The 25543-nt window shown below is 58.6% G+C and overlaps 1 protein-coding gene across 9 annotated transcripts in view; it reads left to right on the top strand.

Moving 5' to 3' along the window:
- BAHCC1 (BAH domain and coiled-coil containing 1) overlaps positions 1–25543 on the top strand; it is a 66412-nt gene that overhangs the window by 27507 nt on the left and 13362 nt on the right. For 6 of the 9 annotated variants that reach the window (XR_010751104.1, XR_010751106.1, XR_010751105.1 and 3 more), the window contains exons 3-14: positions 37–216; positions 10696–10818; positions 13590–15347; positions 15515–15629; positions 15954–16159; positions 16340–16498; positions 16718–16926; positions 17067–17400; positions 18496–19335; positions 22653–22852; positions 22987–23123; positions 23577–23705. Coding sequence is in view for 6 of the 9 variants with exons in the window: in XM_066381511.1 (XP_066237608.1) it covers positions 37–216; positions 10696–10818; positions 13590–15347; positions 15515–15629; positions 15954–16159; positions 16340–16498; positions 16718–16926; positions 17067–17400; positions 18496–19335; positions 22653–22852; positions 22987–23123; positions 23577–23705 (4390 nt within the window). In the remaining 3 variants the exon portion in view is untranslated. The remainder of the gene's footprint in view (positions 1–36; positions 217–10695; positions 10819–13589; positions 15348–15514; positions 15630–15953; positions 16160–16339; positions 16499–16717; positions 16927–17066; positions 17401–18495; positions 19336–22652; positions 22853–22986; positions 23124–23576; positions 23706–25543) is intronic. The other 3 variants (XM_066381515.1, XM_066381514.1, XM_066381516.1) reach the window with 3 other exon arrangements.

Raw genomic sequence — 25543 nt, forward strand, 5'->3', positions numbered from 1 at the left:
CCCTGTCCAGGCTGACTCTTGCCCCTGTGTCCACAGCCAGCAGCCGCCTGATGGGGAGCTCTCCGGCCTCCTCTTTCATGGGCAGCTTCCTCACCGGCAGCCTGGGCTCAGCGGCCTCTGCGCACTCCAGCGGCCCCACAGCCTCCCCTTCAGAGCAGACCTACCGCAGCTCCCACCCAGCCACCTCCCAGATCTGGTTCTCCCACTCCCACGAAGGTAAGTTGGAGGCCTGGGCTCCTGGCAGGCCTAGCGGTCAGAGCGACTCTCTGTGGTACTCAGGCCAGGGCTGAAGCGATAGGTCCCCCTGCTTTGTCAAGGGCTCTGGTGAGGGGCTGCCTCCCTGCCAAGGAAGCCTCCACAGGAGAGGTAGTAATTGGTTGGAAATGGGGTGGACCCGCCAGGCAGTGGCCCTGGCCAGATGTGCACCACAGATGGGCAAAGAGGGAGAGAAGGGGGCAAAGCCAGGAGGGCTCTGGGGAGCCAGGAAATATGGAACACAGCTGGGCCAGCTAGACTGGGCTGCGCCCTCCACCCTGGGCTGCACCCACCCCCCACACTCAGGGAGGCATGGGCTCCAGATGTGCCAGCTGGAAGGGACGGCTGGGGAGGAGAAAGCTGTCATCATACTCGGGCTGCCATACTGGAGGCCTGGCCTAGAACCGAGTCCCTCCTAGGCCCCCAGCCTCCTGGTGGGATGCAGCCTTGCACACACAGTGGGTGCCTTGTGAATACATGTGGCTCGAGGCAGGAGGGCCCCTGGAGGCCATTCCAGCACTCTGGGGGCACCCTGCAGCTCCACGCTGTCTGGGCCCTCGGCACGGTGACGTGGGCTCTGGGCCCATGGTTGCTGGCATCTGCTATCTTCCCCGCCCCACGTGGCATGAAAAGGGTTTTAAGCCCAGTGGTAGCTGGCACGCGGAGAGGTAATTGCAGTTGGCAGTGGGCACAGAGGGCTCTCCGTTGCTCCTGGCACCGGCACCTCTGTAACTCAATGACTGCTGAGCTGCAGGCGTTGTGTTTGCAGAGCGCGCAGACCCACACACCATGTCCCAGCCTCCGCCTGTGTTCCAGGCAGGAGATTAGCACCCAGCACTGCTGGAGAGCGAGAGAAACCTTTCTTTGTGCAACAAGAAAGGGGCTGTTTTCCAAACAGGGCAGGTGACGAGTGAGGGACAGTTGTTAAAATAATCTGGGCTTTAAGTGCCATGCGGAGTGCACATGTGGGGCAGGCGATGAGCAGATCCCTTCCCTGGTGGAGAGGAGGCCAAAGGCCCTGAGGACTCAGGTGGGCAGTGCAGGGCCCTGGCCCAGACCCACCTCCATCACCTGCTTCCTGAGTCTGCCCACCTGAGGGGAGACCAGTGCAGTCAGGTCTGGGCCCTGGTGTGGGGCCACCTGCTTCTTTCAGCCCTTCAGTGTTCTGTGTCTGTATCACACTCCCACTGGGCAGCAGCATCTGGCTCCCAGGATGTCTATGGGAGGGAGGAAAGTGGCTGAGTGGCAGGGGAGCTGGCAGGGGAGGCTTGCAGCAGCCTTTGTGGGGCCACTTCAACTGATATAGCGGCTGCTGCCCCTCTCTAGCCCAGACACAGGTGCACAGACACACCCGGGCTGGCTGACTTGGTTTCCCCTCCTTGCAGCAGTGGTCCCTGGTAGGGGCCTGGGAGTGTCAGCATCTCTGTCCCCCCCCTGGGGACTTCCTCAGCAAGGAGGGAAGTTTGTGGGCAACACCATCTGCCCTGGAGCCCTGGTAGAAGGTGCCCCTGTCCTGCCCTTCTGGGGGAAGCTAGGAGGGTGGCATGGGAGGTGGCCTGCAGACAGCATCTTCAACAATCTCCAGACACTTCCCCTGAGCCGCCGGCTGCCGGCTGCCTTGGCAGAGTGGCTTGCAGTCTTGGGGCAACCCACTGCCCTCAGCCACAGCCTCAGGGGAGTCCATCTGGCTTCTTGGGAGGCCAGTGTAGGGATGGTACCCTGGCTTGCCCCTGCCTGTCCTACATCCTGGAGAGGCACCTCCTTCAAGGCAGGGGAAGCCTGAGTAGGAAGAGGGGTTTGTGCTGGGCCACACCAAGGAGTTCCTTATACATATCAGCCTCAAGGGCTAGTGGCCATCTGTCTGTCCACCTGGCGCCTGCAGAGTGGATATGCACACAGTACAGTGGGGGAGAATATGCATGTTGGGGTGATGGGCTTGGTGGACAAGCTCAGGTAGACATAGGACAGAGGGAATCAGGATTCTGAGCTGCCCTCCCAGGCTCCAGAACAGGGAGCTGGGGGTGACTGTGGTGTCCCACCTGAGGTCAGTGAATGTGTGTCTGTCCTGGGGACCATACAACCACATACATCTTCCAGCTGTGCCTCAGTTCACCCTACCATCTCCCCTTCTCTGGCTTTATTAAAGCTACGCCGCTCCGGGATCCCCTTGCTGCAGGGGATCCCCTGCGCTCCACCCTGCTGTCTGGTCTGCCTGCTGCAGCCTCACTTGCTCCGACAGGTCACGTGGTGCTGGCTGCCTCTCTGTGAGCTCTGAGCATAAAGGCCAGTGAGCTGGCGGGCAGGGTGGCGAGTGGCAGCTTTGGCTGGCTGTCTGCCCTGGCAGCGTGCCTAGCTGCTAGTTTGACAGGGTGCCAGCTGGCTCCTTGCATGCTAGGGCCTGTTTCTTTGCCGTGTGTATTGGGGGGAGGGGGCACGCGACACGGCTAGAGAGTGGGGGACGGCAGGCACAGTGGACTTCTTGGGAGGGCTGTGTAGAGTCTGGCTCCAACCTTCATTCATCTATTCCTTCCACCAGCCCCAGGGGGAGCAGGAAGGCAGGTGCCCCACATAGCCTGGCCAGGGCTGGGCCTCTGAATGGGTTCTTATCTTTGAGGCAAGCAGGATAGGATGGAGCAGCAAGTGGCAGCCAGGGGTAGAGGATGGGCCCAGGTGCCCCACTCTGGGCAGGCTCCCACTTTTCTGTTAGGGGGCTCGGCCTACCCTGGGGAGCCAGCTGAAGCGCAGGGAAGTGGCCCAGAGCTAGAGGAGCTGCCTAGAACATCTGTCCGGGGACAGAACCTATGTGTTCCCAGCCTCCTGGCCCTCAGGCTCACCCAAGTGAGGGGTCCCTCCAAAGGCTGGACTTTGGAACTTAGGGAAAGGGTGAGCGGTGAAACTGGCTGGGGTTGGGGCGAGCTAGTATCCAGCCAGCCTGCCCTTCAGGTCGGGTGGGGGCGGGGATGCAGCACAACTGATCCTATTGTCTACCCCCTACCCCCCCCCCCCATGGCTGGGACCACCCACAGGGCTGATGAAAGGGGATTATGTTCCTGGGGACTCAGCTGTGTGTGTGTGTGTGTGTGTGTGTGTGTGTGTGTGTGTGTTGGGGGGGAGTGCTGAACTGCTGTGCCATAGCTATCCCTGGTCTCTTGTGCCACCTGGAGGGAGAGCCATGGGCAGCAATGGGTATATGTGCCGCGCTGGCCCCTCAGCCTTGCCACTTTCTCTGTGCTAGTCACACCCTCCATTCCACTTTTCCATCTGTGCTAGGCTGGGCTCCAGTGGGGACAGGGCTGCACCAAAGAGCTATTGGCACCCCTGCTATTCCTGGCCCCCCAACTTTTCCTAGTCTCCCTCTGTTTCTGGGCTGTCCGGGGTTTCTGGGAGCAAGCAGGAGGAAGAGCCATGTCTGTGTGAGGAAATGAGGTCTCACCCAGCAGCCACTACCTCTGTGTGGCATCAGAGGTCCTCCTGGCTCTGGCAGCTTATCTTCCAGAACTGCCCAGAGAGCTCTCCAGAGCTTTCCACCACGCCAGCCCTCCTTGAGTTGCGTCTTAGCCCTGGACCTAGTCCTCTTCCCCCAGACCCTGTCAGCCCCTCCTCCTTCTCCTGGTCTGTTTCCTCAGTGGCTAAAATGGCCTTCAATCTGTCCCTGCAGGACCATTTACCATCACCCCCCAGTTCCCACCCCTCCAGCCCAGTGGAGGTGCCTCAGCGTAGCACCCCTCACCATGCCTTCTTGCCCCATGCCCATGGGCCAGTGGGGATGGTTTGGGGGGAAGGGCCCAAGCTCCTTGTAACTCAACACAATGGGACTGACCCCCTTCAGCCACTTTCACCATAGTTAGAGGGAAGCTTACCCTGTCTGGACCTTTGATCCTCTCCAGAGCCTTCTCAGAGCTTTGTGCAGCCAGTCTCTCTGCCCCTGTTTGTGCCATCGGCCCCTTGTCTCGTCCTGCCTGCTTGTTTCTCAGGGTTCCAGCCTCCTGTTGTTCCTCCAGCTATTGGTCCCCCAACCTTCCTTTGCTGCTAGAGTCCTGTCCTGATCACCATGGGGCCAACACCCAGCCCTGCATACCCAGCTGGGTTCCTGCCACTGCAGGTGGCTCTGAGGCAGTGCCCCAGGTTCATTCCCTGGCTCCCAGTAAGGCCAGGTAGCACACCTGTGGCCCCAGGGTGATGGCATTTTATCCCGTTTCTGGCCCTGGGATGGCCCTTGCCTTGCTTACCTCTCCCAGCAACACCATGTTATGTGGGCAGCAGGGAGTCAGGACTGCTGGACAGAGCCCCAGGCCCCCGCTCCTTGCAAGGGGCATCTTCACAGCCAGAGGGCCGCTTTGGCCTAAGAGTCCACACGCCTAGCTCAGAGGCTAGAAGATCTCTGAGCCTCAATTTCCCCATCTGCAAATTGCACTTAGCAGAATAGCCTCCTTGAGCACCTGCCCAAGACCCTCTGTCTTCACAGTTTCCTGTCCACTGCTGGGCTGGGGGCCTTGGTGCCTTGCTGGGCTGAAATTTGCAGCAGGGCACGTTTTCATGGGCAGCCCTGGATCTGACCAGGTGGGAGAGGCCTGGCCAGAAGCATTTGTCTGCCACACATCTGTGTGGGCTGCTCAGGTCATTCCATGGCCCAAAGCCCCTGGGATGCCCCAGGTATGATGAACTGCATGTGTCTGGGATGCTTCATCCAGAGGCTTGGAGCCCAAAGGAGGGCCGGGGTAGGAGGTCTGAGTGGGGCAGGGTGGAGCTGAGCTCCCTGGCAGTTGGGGCTACTGTATAGGATGTTAGTGAAGGTTTGGGAGGTCATACACCAGCTTGTTCCTGACTTCAAGCTCTGAGATGTGGTATTTCCCCCACTTGAGACCAGCATCATCCTGGGACCCTTGGCCTTCCCTAACCTTCTGCGGAGCTTAGCATTTCTGCTCTGTGCCCCAGGCCCTGCTCTTCCCGCGGAGTGCATGCCAGGAGCCCAGGACTGTCCATGGGCAGCCTGGATCCTGGGAAGGCTGCCCAGGACTCTTGTTCCAGAGGCAACTGCGGGGGCCTGACATCATCCCCCCTCCCCACCCCACCTCTCAGCCGCGCCCCTTGGCTGGAAACAGACTGCCAGTCCCTGCACTTGGAGAGCAGGAGTCAGTTTATGCACATGTGCCTGAACCAGGACCCTACAGGCCGTTGTTGTGGGCTGACTTCCGTGGATAGAATGGGATGGGAATCAACAGGGGCACGTACTTTGGCCCCAGTCACCAACTGTGAAAGGCTGAGCTGTGGGAACCCCTGAGAGCTGGGCTTCCAAGCCCACTCCAGCCCAGAGAAAGGGTCTCACTCAGCTCCCCCGCCCCCACACTTTTAAAGCACAGCCTGGATGCCCAGGGGTCTGAGTACCAAGTGTGAAGCCCTATGACTGAAAAGGGTATGTTTGGCCTAGAGTAGGGAGAACATGGGGAGGGAGCAATTGCAAAGTTACTACCTTCAGACACTAGAGCAGGGGTCCCCAAACTACGGCCTGCGGGCTGCATGCGGCCCCCTGAGGCCATTTATCCACCCCCACCGCACTTCCGGAAGGAGCACCTCTTTCATTGGTGGTCAGTGAGAGGAGCATAGTTCCCATTGAAATACTGGTCAGTTTGTTGATTTAAATTTACTTGTTCTTTATTTTAAATATTGTATTGGTTCCCGTTTTGTTTTTTTACTTTAAAATAAGATATGTGCAGTGTGCATAGTGATTTGTTCATAGTTTTTTTTTATAGTCCGGCCCTCCAACGGTCTGAGGGACAGTGAACTGGCCCCCTGTGTAAAAAGTTTGGGGACCCCTGCACTAGAGCAAGGATGGCAAGCATCCTACCACCTTCCTTCCAGGGCCCCTCCTGAGCCCAGGGCAGAGTTACTAGCTGATCATAGCACTGTGGGAGATATGCTGGGGCTCCACCCAGAGTGGCTTATCCTGCTGCTGAGACCTGGGGGCTGGGCCTGACCCAGAGGAGATGGGGCCTTGGACTAGCCATGTACTGGCTACCTAGGCAGGTGAGATGGTCTGTCCTGAGTTCTTGGAGCCTGCCCAGTATGGCTGGCTATGTAAAAAGTAGAGATTCTTGGCCCAGTCATCGGGGGCTTCAGCCAGGTGTGTTGTGGAAGATGCCCCCAGGACCTGTGGAGGACTTTCTAGCAATTTTTTGAGCCTTGGTATCTGGGTTGGTGTCACCCTCTGTGTGTGTGTGTGGAGGGGGGAATGCTATTTGTCCCAGTGGCAAGGAACTCCTACTGTAAAAGGCCTTGCCCTCATGGTGTGGGGGCAGCTGGCGGTGAGCAGGGCAGGACCCCCGGGGTCTGTTAGAGCCGTGTGCATCAGGCCTCAGAAAAGCCTACTAAATGTGCAGTGTGTGTGCAGAGCTGTGGGCCTGGGGTGAGGGTGCTCTTAGGTGACCCTGCGATGGGAGGTCTCCTGAACTCCCTGGTCCTCTGCTTGGCTGGCCTCTCATTTCTCTCCCCAGACCTGGCCAGGAACACTCTATAGTGTCCAGCCTTCAGGGAGACCCCAAAACATCTCTTAGTCTTTCCCAGGAGGGTGGTCCCTGGAAGGGCATGTGGTAGAGGTTTGCCACCCCTCCAGACTTGTGGGAGAAGGTTCTGGGTCTGCAAGGGGGTTGGAGGCTGTGGGGCCTTGGACTCCGTGGCTGCTGGGGAAGTGCTGCAGAGAAACCTAGGGGAGGGGAGGCGCTGTGCAGGGCAGGGTGTGGCTGTGACCTGCAGGAGAGAAGGGCAGATGTGGAGGTGCAGGCCCTTCCTTCCTCTCCTGCTGAGAGGCCTTGGATCCTCCTGGGTACCCTCTCTTCTGGGGAGGCAGGAGAAACCCCCATTATTTCCCCTGCCAAGTGTCCCTGCCCTCCCTCTTGCCTCTTCTGTCCTTCAGATCCTGTCCACTGACCCCATTTTCTTTCCCACTTGCCCACTTCCCTAGTACCACTGACCTTCCTGAGTATGGCCAGAAGAAGCCAGGGATACGAGAGGTACCAGCAGTATGGTCAGGGGCCCAGGTACCTGGTGTGTGCTGCACCCCCCCCCCCCATGAAGGTCACAGTGCGAGTCCTTGCTTCATTACCCCCCTTCAGGCGCTGATAGCATTGACTCTTGGACCTCTTGTCACTTATGTCATGGGATTGGGCTGAGTCTCCTGGCAACTCAGCAGTGGGGGCAGGATGGGGGCAGGAGTGAGTCCTCAGGGAGACATCACTCAGACCTAGGACCTCTCTTAGAGCTCATGGGGGTCTCCAGGTTTGCAGGGTGGATGGGGGACAGGGACTTCAGGTCTGGGGCCTGGTCCTGCACCAGGGAAGGTACTTTCCTGAAGGTACCACCTGTCAATTAGGGTTATCACAATAACCCAACCTAAATAGGCGTGAGGGTCTGAGAAGCTCATCCTGGACCATGCTGCCTCCAAAGCAGGGCAGTTCAAGGATCCCTGGCCCGGCACCCTTGGGTATCTGTAGCCAGCCTGCACCCTGAGTCCTCCCCAGAAATGCGCCCACCCCACATTCTCCTCTGAAATAGCCCCTTGAAGGACCTGGCAGCCCTGACGTCTGACTTCTAATCTCAGAACAGCTGCTCTGATTCATGAAAATAATTTTTTATTTTCTTCCACAATTCAGAAACTATGGTCTTGTTGGAAAAAGAAAAGGCCTTTTTATGGCTGAGCTGAGAGAACTTCTCCTGTTCCTCTCTCTGTCCTTGCCCCAGACACCCCCCCCCCCCCCAGCCCTCATATCCTCCCAGCCCTAACTCCTCTTCTGGGTCTCCCAAGGATGGGGCCTCTGCAGCCTGCAGATGGAGGATGGCCCCTGGCAAATTTCTACCCTGCTCCTGGTGGGCGTCACCAGCCTGGGGTCAGAAGTAGAAGCACAGGCAGGGCCATTGCCCTCTGCCCTCAAAGAGCACTGGCAGGAAGGAGCCCACCCTTTGGCCAGCTGAATGCCTGCTCCCCCAGAGGGCGGGTGGGCAGGAGGCCCGGACCTCTCAAGGGGTCACAGGGGGGTCCACTCCTGGGAAATGGAGTCTGGGAAGGAGGAATTTACAGACTTCTGTTTACCAAAACGAGGCCCTGTAAAACATTTAACAGCAGCCAATTAAAAGGGGACAGCTGCGTGGTCTAACCACTCCCCACACAACCCACACAGGCCTCTCCTCCCCCGACCCCCATCCCCCATCCTGGCCGCTCCCACCCTGGCTGCTTTTGTCAAGTCTTCTGGGAGCTGAGTTTAATCTAGGGAACATCTGCTCCAGATGTATCTCCACATACAAACCAGGCTCTCGGGACTCAGCCTGCGTCCAGTAGGAATGGGGCTGCAGGGGGACAGGCAGGGCAGCACTGGGCTCCTTCTCAGTCCTCAGACAGGCCTGAGAGCCGGCTAAGGACTTCACCATGCATGTGCTCCTCACGAGCCTCACGGTGGTGTTCCTCGAGCTTGTGGGACCTGGGACACTTGCAGATGGCAGTGATCCACGACTGTGACTCAGACCCCCTGGGCTGGAGGATGATGTCAAACTGCAGCATCAGGAACTAAATTGTGACCTGTCACTGCCAAGGAGCCCTCTGGGATCGGGGTGCAGGGTATCCCACTGGGACTGGAGGCCTATTTTCTGGTTATCCCCAGAGTGCCCCTGGCAAATGTCTATTTCCTACTCTGAGCTCTGCCCCTACACTGCTCAGTCTACCCTGTCCTCTGAGCTGGGTTGCACAGCCCCACCCTGCCAAATCCCCTGGTGCTCAAAGTAGGCTGCAGGGCTGCCCCCATGCACCCCCAGCTACCCCCTGGCATCAAGATAGTGTCCAGGCCATACTGGCCTCCACCCTCTGTCTGATAGCTTCAGTGTCCTCAGAACCAGCCTCAGGCCACTGGCAATGCCCCGGGCCCTCTCAGGATATGTGGGCCTGGAGGTCTGACCTATGGTTCTGGGCCTGTCTCTTCTGGAAATCTGTTTCTCAGAATATGTTCCATGGAGTGCCCAGCCACAGGGTGTCAAAGGACCCACACTAAAACAGTGAAAGGATTCTGTCACGAAAGGAGTTTGAGAAACAATTAAGGAGCAAGATAAACAGAACTCTCTGCCTCAGGACTTGTCAGTGACTTTGTTGCAACACACTAAAACAGAGTGCTAGTGCCCCTACTCCCTGGGCATGTGTGGCTCATGGCTCTCTTTTAATAAGGCACAGCTGTGACAAGCCTCCAAATAAGCCCTGGGACCTAGGCTGCCCTCTCCTGCCCTCCCAGGACACTGCCCACAGGGCCCTGCAAAAACTTGCTCTCCCAGTCCCTCGGGACTGGCTCCTGGAGAAACCCTGGGCTTCCTATTCCCTTGTCACAGCAAAGGTGTCCCAGAAGTTGTATGGAAATCCGTGCCCGATCATGGGGTCTTGTGACAATCATGACGTCCCCAAGAGAAACTTCTCTGGGGCCCGTTTTCCATGGGAAAATGTTCAGAGCATTTGCTCCAAGCATGAGTTCTGGAGTAAGACAGAGTTCTGCCTACCCCAGTCCAGCGGGCAACTCAGTCATCCCCCCATCCTTCTGGACCTGCTGGGCAAGGACCAGCAGTGAGAGCCACATTCTAGGTGGTTGGTGGCTCCGGGCATCTAGCAGACAGGTCATACCCCTCCCCCTGTGCTTGTCCTCCAGGATGATTATTAGTGCTTTCTGTTCTCATATCTTCTAAGGGTCAGGGTGTGTGTCCCAGGTTGCCAGAGCCCACCAAGGTCCAAGGCCAATGGGTTGAGCCAGTGGTTGGGTTCCAGGGTATGGCTGGTGTTCTTGTGCTAGGCAGAGCTGGGTGGGGCAGATCATCTAGATCGCTCAGATTGACAGAGAGGGGCCTGCTGGTTTGACTTGAAGGCACCAGGGAGAGTCTCTGGGAACTCTCAGGGGTTGATGCCACCACCGCTGGGGACCAGCTGCCTGTACAGATCTCAGAGTGCAGAGGAGGCCTGGCTGGTGGAGAGCCTAGGACCTACAACCCCCAGCAAAGTGAATGCTTGCCACAGCCCACCCATGCCAGCCCCAGGTGGGGTACTGGCTGAGGCAATGTCTGGCCTGGGCACCTCTGGCTGAGAGTGTGGCCCATGCTGGAAAGGCCTGTGTCCACTGCATCCCCTTCCTCCCAGAGCCCCTTTGGTGGAGCTGCCTTGAGCTCCACGCTACTGAGTACCACTGGGAAAGTTATGGGAACCCCCATGCCACCCTCCCCTTACTCTAGCCCATCAGCAATTCAGTTTGAGCTGCACAGAGGGATGGTATTACTGGAGTCAGAGTTAATATGATGTATTGATGGGTTGATTTCCCATGGGCAGGCTGCTCGCTGGCTCCCACCAGCTCTCACCTCCTTGGGGTCTGGGTGGGAGTTAGCCATGGCCTGGAGGTGCCTCTACAGCTGGTCCCCTTGCCTGTCTAGCTCCAGGGTACCCCAGATTTTCGGGGAGTCTGGCATCCACGTTCCTACCCATGAGCCACTTGGATCACCATGGAAACAGCAACGTTCTCTATGGACAACATCGTTTCTATGGAACCCAAAAAGGCAAGTGCTTGCATGGGGGTCTCCAGGGGCTGTGCAGGGCCTGGGGCACAGGGCATCCTGGAATGGCAGGATAGGGGCGGTGGACCCACCCCTCTGAATCTGGAGGAGGGTGGGCCTTCTTTTCAGGCCCCTGGAGGATTTAAACTCTGGATCCCAGTACCTCGGGCAAGCAGCAGGTTCCATGGGGTCAGGCAAGCACACTGAGACACAGCCACCCTGTCTGGAGCTCTCAAGGCTCAGGCGGAAGGAAGCCTCTCAAATAACCTCCGCCCGAGGGGAGGGGCATTCAGTTCCCTCAGCACCTCGCCTTGCCCTGCACCTACCCCCGCAGCCCAGGAGTCCCAGGGGCAGCTCAGAGGGAGGGTGTTCAGGTAGGGATGATGGAGAAGCCTGAATTTCCTGTCTCAGTGAATATTCATGACCAAGGCTGTGGGAGGAGGTGCACCTGCAGAGGAGCAAATCAGAGAGGAGGGTTGCATTCAGCCTCCATGCAAAGGGACTAGAGGACCTTCCCAGAAGTATCCTGGCATCTTTGCGCCTGGCCAGGCAGCAGAAAGCCTTGATCTTGACCCAGCCCAGGGCTGGCCAGCTGGGATTGTTACAGAGAAGACCCTGCCAGCAGACAGGTCGAAGAAAGCTCCCTACCCCGCCCAGGGGATGCACAGATGCTGGATGCTGGATGCTGTGCTGCCCAGAGGACAGCCTCCCACAGCCAGCGAGCTGAGTCCCCCAAACTCCCACATCAGCCCAGCCTGTGCAGCTATTTTTATAGCATTTGTCAGCAGCAAGCAGGTGGTTCCAGCCCCAGAAAACCAACCAGTGAAACCAAGCCTCTGGGCACTGGGCCCTGGTGGCCTCTGGGCTTTCGCAGTGTTGGGATGGAACCCCACCCAGGAACAGGTTGGTTTTGGAAACACAGCTAATTAGGTTTTGCCCAGGCCACCCTTATTTTAATTAGCAGGAAATTGACAAGGAATTTACACAACTGAGGACCGCTTTACAAGTTCCAAATGATTCTTTGATTCCCCCTTGTCTGCTTTCTCTCAGGGCTCCAGGCCATCCTCACTGCCTTGTCTACCACCCCAGCTGGGTACGGAGAGAGCCAAAGAGGGCCCCAAGGCTCCCAGACACGGTACCTGGGAAGCACTGGGTGTGCCCAGGGCTGGTTTGGGGTTTCACGTGGAGAGTAAGGTCTAGGCAGGAATGCTTTGCTTCAGGACGAAGGCCCAGGCTGGACCTCAGGTTATGGCCCAGCACAGGGAGCCGGGGGTACACCCACCGCCCACCAGAATGGATGGTTTCAGTGCTACCAGGGATATTGAAAGCTGATAGTGGGCTAGAGGTGGGGAGAGCCAGCTGGGACCACTTTCCTGTCTCCCTTCAGTGATCACCCTAGCCCACCAGCTGGAAGTACCCACAGTTGCGATGAGGAGGAGCTGGGGGCCTTGCAGGGTGTTCAGGAGGGAGACGAGCTGGGTCTCCACATCAAGCTTAGCCTCAGACACGCACCTCTCCCAGGCTTATTTCCTCCAGAGACTTAGCACTCACAGGGGCTAGTAAGAGTCAGGTACTTGGCCCTCCATAGGGCACGATCCCGCCTGCAGCAGGCTCTCACACAACTCTCCACGTGGCTGGGCATCCCAGCACAGTGCCACATAATGCCACTTGCCACGTGCGCTGCCGTCCACTTAACCATCAAGCTAATGGCTATTTTTTTTTTAATTTTATTTATTTATTTATTTTTTACAGAGACAGAGAGTGAGTCAAAGAGAAGGATAGACAGGGACAGACAGACAGGAACGGAGAGAGATGAGAAGCATCAATCATTAGTTTTTCATTGTGCGTTGCAACACCTTAGTTGTTCATTGATTGCTTTCTCACATGTGCCTTGACCGTGGGCCTTCAGGAGACCGAGTAACCCCTTGCTGGTGCCAGCGACCTTGGGTCCAAGCTGGTGAGCCTTGCTCAAACCAGGTGAGCCCGCACTCAAGCTGGCAACCTCAGGGTCTTGAACCTGGGTCCTCTGCATCCCAGTCCGATGCTCTGTCCACTGCGCCACCGCCTGGTCAGGCTCTAATGGCTATTCTTAAAGAGTGGTCCCCTGCATCATGTGTGTGGGGGAGAGATGCCTGAGGCTCCAGACCTCACCCACTGGCTCCAACTGCTCCTGCCCTTCCCCTTTAATCCCCATGGGCACTAAGCTGGGCGGCAGGGAGTACATTTTCATTGCCCATCTCCTGAGGGGCTGATGATAAGTCTAAACCTTCCAGGAGGTTGGGGAGTTAGTGTTTAATGGGATAGAGCTTCGGTTTGTGAGGATGAACAAGTTCTGGAGATGGATGGTGGTGACAGATGCACAACAATGTGAATGTGCTTAATGTCACTGATCTGGGCACTTAAACTGTTAAAGTGGTAGCCCTGGCCAGGTGGATCAGTAGATAAGAGTGTCATCCTGGCACACTGAGACTGTAGGTTTGATCCCTAGTCAGGGCACATATGAGAAGCAGCCAATGAGTGCACAACTAAATGGAACAACTAAGTGGAACAACAAGTCGATGCTTCTCTCTCTCTCAAATAAATGGAAAAAAGTTTTTAAATGGCTAAAGTGGTAAATTCTATGTTATGTCTGTTTTACAATGTTAAGCCTTCTTCAGACAACAATCCTGGGTCACTGCCAGTGGCAATGGGAGGCACCAGGAACGCGTGTCTGGTGGGTCGCCCTGAGCCCGCCAGCCCTGCTTCTCCTTGACCTTGGTTCTCTCTGCACACAGATAACTTCTACCTGCGCAACCTGCCTCCCCAGCCCACGCTGCTGCCCACCAACCACAACTTCCCCAGTGTGGCCCGAGCTGCCCCCAGCAACCCCATCGGCTCCTGCGGTCATGACCGGGGCGAGGCCAACTCCCTGCAGAAGGGTGCCAAGGAGTTTGACCGCTTCCTCATGGGCAAAGAGCTGGGCAAGGAGAAGGCCAGCAAGGCGGCAGAGGGCAAGGATCGGCTGGTGGCAGAGGAGGACAGCGGCAAAGAGCACCACAAGCGGGTGCTGTCCCTGCCGGCTGACAGCTCCTGCAAAGAGAACATCACGTCCAGGGGCCCGTGTGAGGGCCACCCCAAGCACCTTGCCTCCTGTCTCCTCAACTCCAAGGTGCTCAATGGTGAGATGGGCAAGGCCGCACTGGCTAGCTGTGTAGGCAGTGTGCTGGTGCGGCCCAATGTGGGCGTGGCAGCCTCAGGACAGTGCACCAAGGAGGCGGTGGGGCCTACAGAGTCCGGGCAGGCCTTTAGTGAGTGCGTGGAACGGCGACAGGTGCTGCACCACTCCATGTCCTATACAGTGCCATCCAGCCTGCCCGCTGGGCCACCCCCACCCCTCAGCACAGCTGCTGGCTCCTTCCCCTGCCTGCAGCTGCATGCCAGCCCCGACAGACTCTGCCCGCTGCAGAACAAAGGCTCCCGGGACCTGAAGGCTAGTGGGCCCACCTTCGTGCCTTCTGTGGGACACCTGGCTGACAAGAGCCGCTCCTTCCAGGTGACTGAGGCCTGTGCTATGGCAGGTGATAGCAAAGATCGACACCTGGATGTGGCTTTGGCACCTGACCATGCTGTGCCCTACGGGGTCTCTTATACCCACCTGAAGGCTGAGGGCAAGGGCGAACGGCGGCCCTCGAGCTTCGAGGCGGCCCTCAACCCTAGGTTAAAGGGCCTGGAGTATCTCCACAATGCAGGCCCTGAGGCCTCTTTCCCCAGGCTCCCCACAGGGGGCCTGGACAAAGCCAACTACTTTGAGTTGCCTGCCCCCTCCCAGGACTGTGTCCGGCCAAGTCACCAAGACCCTCTGGGCGGGAAGATCACCCAGGCCTGCTGCACTTTAGACAAAATCGCCAGCAAGGAGGCCCCCACAGGTCCCTCCGGGGCCCAGAAGGTGGCTCGGATCCGGCATCAGCAGCATTTGGTGACCCCCGAAATGGAGCCAGGGGGCAGCAGAGCCGAGGCCAAGCGCAAGTCCCTGGAGCTGGCATCTTTGGGCTATGGTGGGCCCCAGCTGCCCTCGTGGAGTGTCCAGTCAGGCCAGGGCTCTGCTATGGCCATTGGTGAAGAGCGCAAGGGTGGTGCCTACCTGGATCCCTTTGGCGGCAGCCTCCAGCAGGCAGCCCTGCTGCCTCAGGACCTTCCCACCCCGCCCAGTGAGGTCTCGGCCATGAAGAACCTGCTTAAGTACAGTAACCAGGCACTGGTCGTCGGCCAGAAGGCACCCTTTGTGGGCCTGGGTGGTCTCAAGGCCAGCTGTGCCCAGCAGGATGTGAAGTTCCTAGCCACCAAGGGCCCAGGCCAGGCCCCCGATGAGGTAGAGAGGCCCGACTGTGCCCGAAGCCGGGAGCAGGAAGCTCCACATGGCGATGGAGAGGTGCGGCAGCCACCTGTGGGCATTGCAGTGGCCTTGGCACGGCAGAAGGACACAGTGAGCCGGCCAGAGACAGCCTACGGCGCCAACACCATGCGGCAGGGCCGGGCAGCTCCCACCTTCAAAGGTATGGGCCCTGTCCCAGGGAAGGACACATGGGGTGTGTTGCTGACCTTCCCTTGTCCACCCTCCCAAGGCTCCAGGGACCCTGGGCTCTCTCACATCTTCAGTCCTGATGGGCCCCACCCTCACAGACCCTGAAGGTCCTTGGTTCTACCTCCCCAATCTCTGAAGGTGCAGCTGGTGGTGGGCCCTGCTCCACCCATGTGCTGGACTTGGAGGCTGAAGAGGAGAGGGTGCGCCTGTGTGAGGACCGCCTGGGGCTGGCCAGCCGGGAGCTGCTGCTGCAGTAAGCACCAGGCCGCAACCGTCAGTGGGGTCTGGGCCACACCTCAGGGCTAAAGTGGCTGGCGTCGGGTTTGGTGGTCCATCAGGAGCAGGGCTGGCTGTGCACCCACCCCAGGCCTTGATAAGGTTTCTGCCTGTATTAGGGGAGCTCTGCTAACTCCCCCTCTGCTGACAGGGCTCCTGCTGGGACGGAGGCCCCTGACACTGAGCCCGAGCTCTCCCCACCCCCTGCTCCCTCTGAGGTTGATAGCTATGGAGTCGGGTGGGGGAGGAGGATGAGTGGCCAGCACCTGTACTGAGCCCCCACCCACCCCATGATGTGCAGGGACAAGGACCTCGTCGAATTCACCCGGATCCATCCATCAGGCAGCTGCCCCAGAGACCTGGCCCCTCATCTTATGATCGCTGGTGGCTCTTCCCTGCAGAGCGGCCAACTGGGAGGGGACCCAGCCCCCCACCACCACCCTGCCCACCCCTCCTGGCTGCCCCGCACCCGCAGCCCTTCCTTGTGGATGGGGGGACATTCCTATGGTCAGTGTTCCGAGGCCAGCAGGGGACACAGGGCAGCTGGTCATGCTTGGTGGGTAGGGCTGGTCTGGGGCTCACCCTGTATGCCTGGTGTGGGGGCCTGAGAGCAATGTGGCCCTTGACCAGAACTGTGGTCCCTGCTGCTTGCCCTACACTGCCTGACTGCTGTGCCTGTCTCCCCAGGCCTTGGGCACCCTGCCCTGCACCAGAACCTGGCCCCTGGCTTCCCTGCCTCTGTTCCTGGCTCCATGCCTTCAGTGTTCCCCCTTTCCCAGGACACCCCCGCACAGCTAGTTATCCTGCCCTCGGAGCCCACACCCCACACCGCCCCTCATGCGCTTGGTAAGGGTATTCTGTACCAGGCTGTTTGCATGTGGGGATGTGGACAGTGGGTCTGAGGAAGGGAGCAGCCTATGTGGCAGCGGGGCAGGCACTTGACTGGCAGGTGTGAGGTGGGTGAGCTGGAGGCCAGGGGTGGAGAAGGACAGCTTGAGTGGCTGCGAACACAGCTCAGCACCCCATTGTTGCTGGGGCTGATGGTTGCTCTGGCCCTGCCCACAGCTGATGTCATGGACCAGGCCTCTCTGTGGCCTCCCATGTATGGGAGCCGGGGCCCTGGCTCCCACATGCAGCACCCAGGCCAGCTCCCCATGTACTCACGGTCCCAGTTCCTGCGGCAACAGGAACTCTACGCCCTGCAGCACCAACCTCAGCACCAACACCAGCCACAGCAGCTGCAGCAGCCACAACAGCGGCCCACCCAGTTCCAGGTACCACCTTTGAGACCCAGGACACTGCTCCCTTTTTGCCACAGCCTGGTCTGGCCCCAGATCCCCATGGCACTCTCCCCTTAACCCAATACCATGAGCAGGGGTCCGAGCCGGGCTGAGCCTTTCCCCCTACCCAACAGCGGAAGCCCGAGGACCACCACCTGGAGCTGGAGGAGCCCACCCAGGAGAAGGCCCTGAAGTCTACCCACAAGCCAGTTGCCTTAACCCCCACGACCAAGGGCACCCCCTTCCCCACTACCACAGGCCCCACCACACTGTCACCCTGCTGTCACTCTCCTACCCCAAAGCCCCATGCCAGCTGCCCCACACCGCCACCACCACGTCCTGGTGCCCCGTGCACTTTATCCATCTGCCCCACTGGCAGTCCTGGGCCTGGCTCCCAGCTGCCCAGCACCAAGGACAGGAGTGGGGAGGGTCAGCGGGCCGGAACCAACCTCAGCACGTTGGAACCAGGTGAGATTGCCCCCCACTCTGCTCTGAGGCCTCTCACCCCTCCTGGATGAACAGAGCTGCTTGGGGTGCTGCCTGGCTTGGCAGCTGCAGGAGTGCCTTCACCTAACAGGTTCCCTGTAAGGGTGAGGGCAATGTCGCCTGGCCCCTGCTCTCTTCCTCCCTTTCCACAATCCTGGGTGAGCCATAGAAGGAGCACTCAGGGTCCCCATCATCTCCGTAATAAAGCCCCTGGCAGGTGGGGCAGGACAAGGGTCAGGCCCAACATACGACCAGTACTGGGGCCTTCGTAATGATCAAGTTCCTGGCCTGCTGGGGATAGCAGCAAGGCTACTGGGCAGCAGCTGCAGGACCTGTCCCCAGCCTCAAAGCTAGATTCAGGAGCTTGTGCCCGGATGTCTGTAGAGGCCAGAGGTGCCGCCACTTGGCACCGAGGCAAGGAGTGCCGCCCGCCCATGGTGGAGGGTTCTGGCCCAGCCTCAGCCTTGCAACTCATCTCCCCCACCCCCTGCCTGCCCCTGGCCTGCCAGCACCCCAGAGCTATTTCGTTCTCTTGAATTAGGCTATAAGTTTACACTGGAAACTCGTGTGGCAAACATAAAAGCCGTCTCAATTCCACAATAAGGAGACTGAGCCAACAGAGTTTGTTGGGGTTTTTTTTGGCTTTCACCTCCCCCTTTTTATTGCAGTCAATGGGGCGTAATGCCTCCAACAGGCTGCCTGCTTGTTCTGGTTCAGGGAAAGCCCTGATTCAAGTGTCTTGTTTTAAACCTCCCCCTTTTTTCTGGTTAGCCACACTGTACCATGCCAGAGATGGCACCCCCAGGGACCCCCGCGAACCACTAGGGTACAGCAGGAGCTGGGGGCTCACACTATCCTGGCCCCGGTGACCTCCCTTCCTGCATCCGGTGCTCCCCTGCTGCCCCCCAACATAACATGTCCTCATTTCTGCCTCACCTGCTCTGCAGGCAGAGGGCTGACTGGGGACTGTCCCTCCCAGGTATGAGTCTGAGGGGTTCAAGGCCACCCTCTCACCCCATCAGTGCTGAGGCCAGCCTTTCTCAACTGCTCTCTCCTCATGATACCCCTCTTTTGCAGACATGCCTCCTGGACACATGTGCCCCTCAGCCAGCTCGGGCTTCTCCCTGCCCCCCAATGTGCACTCATCTGACCTCTCGGACCCCAAAACTATGCAAACCCTTGCCCCCAGGGCCCAACCTGAGCCAGCAAGGATGCTTGTGCCTGGGGAGCCATCCTGCCAAAGCCCCCAGAGCCTGGAGGAGCCTGGGCTGCCCTCAGGAGCCAGGGAGGCCACCCAGGACCTTGCTGCCATCCCCCACCCTCCCGAGAGGGGTCCTCCAGGGAAGGCAGCAGACCCCAGCTCACTGGAGGGGCTACAGGAACTGCGATGTGGGGCCCTCCTTCAGGGAGGGGACCCTGAAGTCACTGTCCCAGTTAATTCTACTCAGGGAGGGGCCCGAGAAGAGAGGACCATGGAGAAAGGGAGAGGGGAGGGGGAGCAAAGGCCCTCATTGGGGACCAGCCTTCAGGCCCTGGAGCAGCAGGCAGGGAGCCCCCAAGCCCTGGACCATGCTGAACGAAGCCAGTGGCAGGCCCCTGGGAAGGCAGGGCCAGATGAGGAGACCAAGTTCAAGGAGGACGAGCTGGAGGAAGAAGAGGAGAAAGAGGACTGGAGGTCAACTTCTGACAACAGCCACCTGCCAAGGGTGGTGCTAGGCCTGGACACCCTGGTGGCAGCCACCATCAACCTAGGGGACTTGCATGGCATCAGCTCTCTGAACTCTCAGCCCCCTACTATCCCTGGGCCACCCAGCACAGCCCCCCTGCCCTATAGCTCAGGGATCCACGGCATTGCCCTGCTCAGCGAGCTGGCCGACCTGGACATTCAGCCACAGAGGAACGAGTCAGTCCTGCAAGGTGAGCACTGCCGCTGCCCCATCCCTCTGGGGCCCTAGGAGCTGGACCTTCGGGCATGGGCTCAGGGTCAGCTGACCAGACAGCAGGCCCTACAGTGTGTCCTCACAGTTGCCTCTCCACCCACTGGAAACCAGAGGCAGGTGTGCCCACCTTATGTCACCCCAAGCCCTTGCTACCAACTGGTCCATGGGAGCAGGTTCCTCAGGGCCAGCGCTGCGCCCTGATGGCAACATTAAAGAAAGCCCCTCCAGCCAGTACCCTGTTGCAATGGGTGTTCGTGACACCCTGAAGGGGGCTCAAGCTTGTCCCCATTTTATACACGGATGCCAAGGCCTGTGGAAGAAGTGCAGGGACGAGGTGTCTGGACTGAGCCCTTGCAGCAGGAAAGGGGAGAAAGCTTATGTCTCCTCTAACAGCTTCCAACCCTAACCTTCCATCCCCTCAGGCTTCATGGCTCCCTCCCATGAAGGGAGGACATATACCTTATGCAGATGGGAAGGAAGGAGGGGCTGGTGCTGTCCAGCAGTGAGATATGGAGCCTGTGGGTCAGGTCCCTGCTTTGTCCGAGAGAACCATAGACGGCCCTCCCTGCTAACGCCAAGAGAAGCCCTCCTCCCCACTCCAAAGGGAGCCTCCAGCCAGGTGTTGTACTGTGTTGATATAGAAAGAGCCTGACCAAGTCCTGAGTCTGCTGGCTTCTTTTCCTGAAGCATAAAGCTTCTACTGCCCCTGCCAGCCGCTGGAGCCTTTTGTACCACATGGAGATAAAGTAAATGTTCCTATAAAGTTAATTTCTCCAAAGGCCACTGTGTCACGCCTGTGTCCCCTGCACAGGGCCCACCGCTGTGCTGAGTGGAGTAAGCCAGGGAGCCTCTGTCGGGTGGACCCCCAAGAGGACCTAGCTTGGGGCTTGGAGCTGTAGGGTGAGGCAGAGGGCTCTGGGCCCAGGGCTCGAGCCACAGGACCCACTGTGTGAGTGTGGCTGGTGCGAGGGTGTGCCTAGCAGATGTTGGACGCCGTGTGTGGCCACCCGGTCTCTGCATGTGAATGCCTGCTGGACTGGCGCCCATTCCAGTGAATGAATGCTCACATGTAGACCACGTGTCCCTGTGTGGGCGGTGCAGCTGTCACCCAGGCGCAGTGCTGCCATCACCAGGGTGTGTGGACCCAGTGAGCTGCCACCTCTGGATCTTCACCCCATCTTTCCCTCCTGGCCCCCCAGGCGCCCATCCTCCCTCTGTCCCAGTTAAGTGGCTGCTCAACACAGCCTGGGCTTCACTGCCATTCTCTACAAGTGCAGTGACTAAAACTAGTCAGGGGATGAGCTGCATTCTCCATCGGAACAGTAGGACTCGCAGAGGGAAAGTGGGAGAAGACAGGGTGGGGGAGAGCCGAGCAAGACGAGGAGCAGAAATGGAGGCATAAAAAAATCCAGAGGGTCAGCAGGGCCTCCTGCCTCCTCTTCCCCAGGAGGGGACCCATAAAGCCCCAGGCCTGCCAGAGCAATGGGTGAAAGGCCAGGTGGGGGCCCTCGGGGAGTGGGGTGACAAACTAACCAGTTTGGGAAAGATAAGGTGGCCGCAGCTTCCATAGCCCCAGATTGTTTGTTCCTGGGCGGGGGCTGGGGCTGGCCCCCACCCCACCACCACCCGCCTTCACCTGCCTGGGCTCAAGTCCAGGGAGCTCAGTGCTCCCTGTGAATTGCCCTGCTTACCTGCCCTCCCTGCAGGCCAAACCCCCCTGCCACACCAGTCACCCTTGCCTTCACCATCATCTGTGTCATGGAGCCTGCAGGCTGCCTGGACAACCCAGCCCTGTGGGCTGCCAACTGCCCACACACAACCTTGGAATGTTGTTGTCATTGTCTCTCCCCACAGCCCCTGGACATTACTGAGCTGTTCAGGGTGCTGTTTGGAGTGCCCCTCTCCATAGGTTCACCCAAGGAACTATGGGGTGTCAGCAGGCTTAGCCTGAGGAGTGGAAGGGAGGCTCACAGAGGACTGAGTGAGGAGAGGGGAGAAGCAGAGGGGCTTCCTGACAATGACATTGACCCCAAGAGAAGGGGGACCCGGTGGAAATTTTAGCTGAAATGGGGCTTGCAGAGAGCCCTGCCCCACCTACTGGGGGAGAGACAGCCCCCTCAGCCCTCCATTCCCAGGACACAATGCACCCAGCAGCCACCTCTGTGCTGAGCGTCTCCCATGACCTTAGCCCAGAACTGATGTCCAGAGTTTTGAGCTTCTGGCTTAGTTCCATCACAGAGAATGGGTCACCTTTATGGCACTAACACAGTGGTGTTGGGAATCAGGCAGTAGTACCCCCTCTGAGTTAATAAGTTATCTCCTTATTACTTTGAATAAGGTGATAACTTTGAATAAGGAGGTTCTTTGAAAAAGTGTGATATTTGCAAACATTCTTTCATTTATTTATGTCATTATGGGTTTTTATTCTCTGTAATAATCTGTGTCACTCTTGTATTTCATGATCAAATCAGCCCTATGGCTGTCCCATGCTGCTCCCCCTCATTCTTAGCACTTCCTGTGTCCTTGGCCTGCCCTGTACCTCCCTGTTCCTGGAATCAACCATTTCTCCAAGAAATGGAGGAACCAGGATCCTTTCCTCTGAGGATGGAATTAGGAGAAAGGTGTGGGTTTTAGGTGTGCTCATTGCAATTGGGGTGTAGCTGTTCCCAGGTTCTCTTGGGGAGTGGATCCAGCAGTATGTTCTGGAAATCACAACTGTCCACTGACCCTTCTTTCTAACCCACAGAGCTCCTTCCCATGTGTAGCTCCTCATAGGGTCTGCCTGCCTGTGCATGAAGACCCCCATCCCTGCCTTCAGCCCCTCTGTGGTTGCACCTGGGTCCTGAGTCTCTGCTTCAGTTCTCTTCCCTGAGTGACACTGGTTTGGCTTTGGCCCTGCACCTGGCCAACCCTCTTTACCCCACAACGGCTGTGACACCCCAGGTTTTCACAATTCCAGGAGTGCTGTACACACAGGCAATTTCTGCTAGAAGCATAACGGTCACAAGCCTTTCCTAAATGGTCTGAGCTCTACCACAAGGGCTTGTGCCACCCCAACTAGTCTGACCCACAGTAACCAAGGGACTCATCCCAGCCCCAGAAAGGCACCTGCTGGGTGCACGTCCTGCTGCTCCTGGCCGCCTCACCTTGTCCTTGGTCCTCACACCTCAGGGAGCCAGGCAGACCCGGGAGTTCTGGGCTGTGCTGAGAAGCAGGCTTCTGTCAGGAGCCTGTCGGAGGGGTAGTATGTGCCCGCCACCCGTGCACACATGCTTACCCCTGTGTTCACTGTAGAGGAAGAAGACATGCTGACCTTCAACCTGCAGCGCCTGGCCACGCTGGCCTCAGCCTGGTCTCTGGTAGAGGCAGCTGGCCTGGACAGCCCTGTCTCCTTGGCCCAGCCCTCTGCTGCCAACCCCTGCAGGGTTCCTACACTCACCCCTCGAATGCAGATCCTCCAGCGCAAGGACACCTGGACCCCCAAGACCAAGCCTGTGAGTGTGGGGCCCTGGTCACCATATTGCCCACTGCCATGACCCAGGAGGGCCTCTGAGCATTCAGTCTGGCCACCTGCCTGCCGCATAATGGGGCCACTGTGACTCACAACCCCTGTGTCTCTGCCCAGCAGGTATGCCGGCTGAAGACCACCATTGACCGGCTGGACACACAGGAGGTGGAGATGCGTGTGCAGCTGGCAGAGCTGCAGAGGCAGTACAAGGAGAAGCAGCGGGAGCTGGCCCGCCTGCAGCGCAGGCATGACCATGAGTATGGCCCAGGCAGCAGGGTGGGGCAGGCTGGACCTTGGGGGGCCACGGATTCGGTACACCCCAGCTCAGGGTCACTGCCTCGTGGGCAAGTGTTGACCCATGTGTGCTGCACTGAGTTGGGGTCTGGGAGTCATTCACCTAGCAGAAAAACCAAGTCAGGGGTGGAGGGGTGTGCCGGTGAGGGGATGCCCAGCAGAGGCAGAAGTGGGAGAAGGGTTTTCTGGGAGCAGTGGTAGCAGGAGTGGTAGGCCTCCCTGACCAGTGTGTGCAGGACTCAGGGACTGGGCGGGGAGGGTGTTGGGGGTAGTGGGGACCCTGGCCCAACCTTGCCCTCTATATCAGGGCCAGGCTCCCAAGGCCAGGTCTTAGCAAAGCCTCCCTCCCCACACTGGATCCCATCAGGGAACCAGCATGGGTGTAAGCCTCTGACCATTCCTCCCGTGGCCATCAGGAGAGATGAGAACTCACGGAGCCCAGCAAGGCGAGGGCCAGGCCGGCCAAGGAAACGAAAATATTCCAGCTTGCTGCCCACCCTGCGTCCTGGGGTCCAGATGCCCAGGGGAGATGTCAAGAAAGTCAAGTGAGTCCTGGGTGCGTGGGTCACCATGGGCAGAGGCAGATTAAGGTTGGTTGAGGCCCTGGGTGCAGAAGAAAATATTGGGCCCCTTACATTAGAAAAAAGTGTAAAGTTGGGGTTTTGCGGGGCCCTTCAGAAGTGGGGGCCCAGGGTGCACGCCCGGTGCACCTGCCGTTAAATCCGCCTCTGACCATGGGGCACCTCAGGCCGGTGGGCACACAGTGGAGTCTGGTCTCTCTGGATTCTGTATACCCAGCACTTCCCTCTTGGACTCCAGGCAGCAGCCCATGTCCAACGGACTGAGCCCAGCAGAATCCCCTCCCTCTGCCCGCTGTTAGCACTCGGCCTACCCTGGACCCCTCTCCTCCAGGAGCCATGGAGGGTCTGGAGCACAGCCACACCAGCTTGTACACCTGGCCTGGCATTGCCCCCACCGGTGCCCCTGCCTGTCTGGGCCCCTCAATTGCAGGGCGGCCATGCATAAAAGCCTCTTTATCTGCACTGTATAAAGTCGTTGGTCACGCTGCTGTGCTGCTCACGGCTGCTGCGCGATGTTATTATCCATTACCCACCCGATGCAGTCGTTGCCGCACTTCTGGGCCTGGTATAATTGTCCTTCTCTGCTACAAATTGCCTCTCCCGGCAGGCCCATTTGCATAAATCCTCCGAGCTCCTCCAAACACGATTGGCGTACGCGTGCACATGCTGCATCAATCCTGATGATTTGGTAATAATAGTTAAATCGGCACTAAATGGTCCCTTCAATTAAGACAGAGGCAAAAAATTAATCTCAGGGCTTTATGTCACAAAACATTAGCAAATGCAGGGAAGGTTACAGGGAGGGGGAGTTTGCCTTTGCTCCAGGAGGTAGAGAGGATGCACCATATGGCTGAAAGCCTCCTAGTAGTCCCTCTTCCCTGCCCAGGTGTCACCCAGCAAGGGGCTCCAGGGGTCTTCCTTTGAGAACCAGCCATTGCTATGGGGGCTGCTGACTAGGGGCCCTGTCAGGGAGTCCTGGAGAGGTCACCCTGTGCTGCACTGTAGCCCACTTGGCACCAAGCCCCCAGCCCTGGCAGCCCCGTTCTGGGGCTCACATTGCGCCACCTTCTTCTCCTCTGACCTGAGAAGCCAGGCCCCTGTAGCAGTGGCCTCAGCACTGGGAAAGAAACCAAGTCCAGGGCCCACTCTTCCCGAGAACTGGGGCTACCTCATGCCCACTCTTCATTCCACTACAGGGCCCTGCTCTGTGGTGGCTGCTGGCAGTTGGGCCCAGGCAGGAAGTGGGAGGGCTGGGGTCTTGGAGCTGAGCGTGGCTGCAGCTTCCTGCCCTGCCTGCTCTGGGCAGAAAGGTAAAAGGCAGCAACAGGCCACACAAGGCCAGGGCCCTGCCTAGACCCTCAGCCCCATCTGTGGCTCATTTCAGTTACTATGATATGGGTGGCGGAGGGGAAGGTGAATGGCCCAGTCTCTACCTCCCCCTGGCAAAGGACAGGCAGCAAAGCTCCCAGCCTCACCTTTGGGGTTTGGGGAAACTGAGGCTTGGTGTCAGCATCTTCCCAGGCCCCATCTGGGAAATGGGTAGTGAAGTACCCTCCCTCAAGACCTAGAATTGAGGGCAGAGGACAAATCTCTCGGGTCTGAGCCTAGCAGTGGGGGTCCCTGGGGGCTGGGAGGCAGAGCCTGGGCACAAGTTTTTGTGGCTGTTGCCCCCATTCTTCTTGGCAGTGACAGAGATGTGGGGAGTGGACCCCATTTTCAGAGCCTCACCTAGGACCTTTGTCCTAGCAGCTGGACCATATGCTTACCACAGGCCTCAGCTTTGCTAAGAGGCACAACTGTCA

The sequence above is a fragment of the Saccopteryx leptura genome, chromosome 4 (genome assembly GCF_036850995.1).
Source record: "Saccopteryx leptura isolate mSacLep1 chromosome 4, mSacLep1_pri_phased_curated, whole genome shotgun sequence".
NCBI classification, from domain to species: Eukaryota; Metazoa; Chordata; class Mammalia; order Chiroptera; family Emballonuridae; genus Saccopteryx; species Saccopteryx leptura.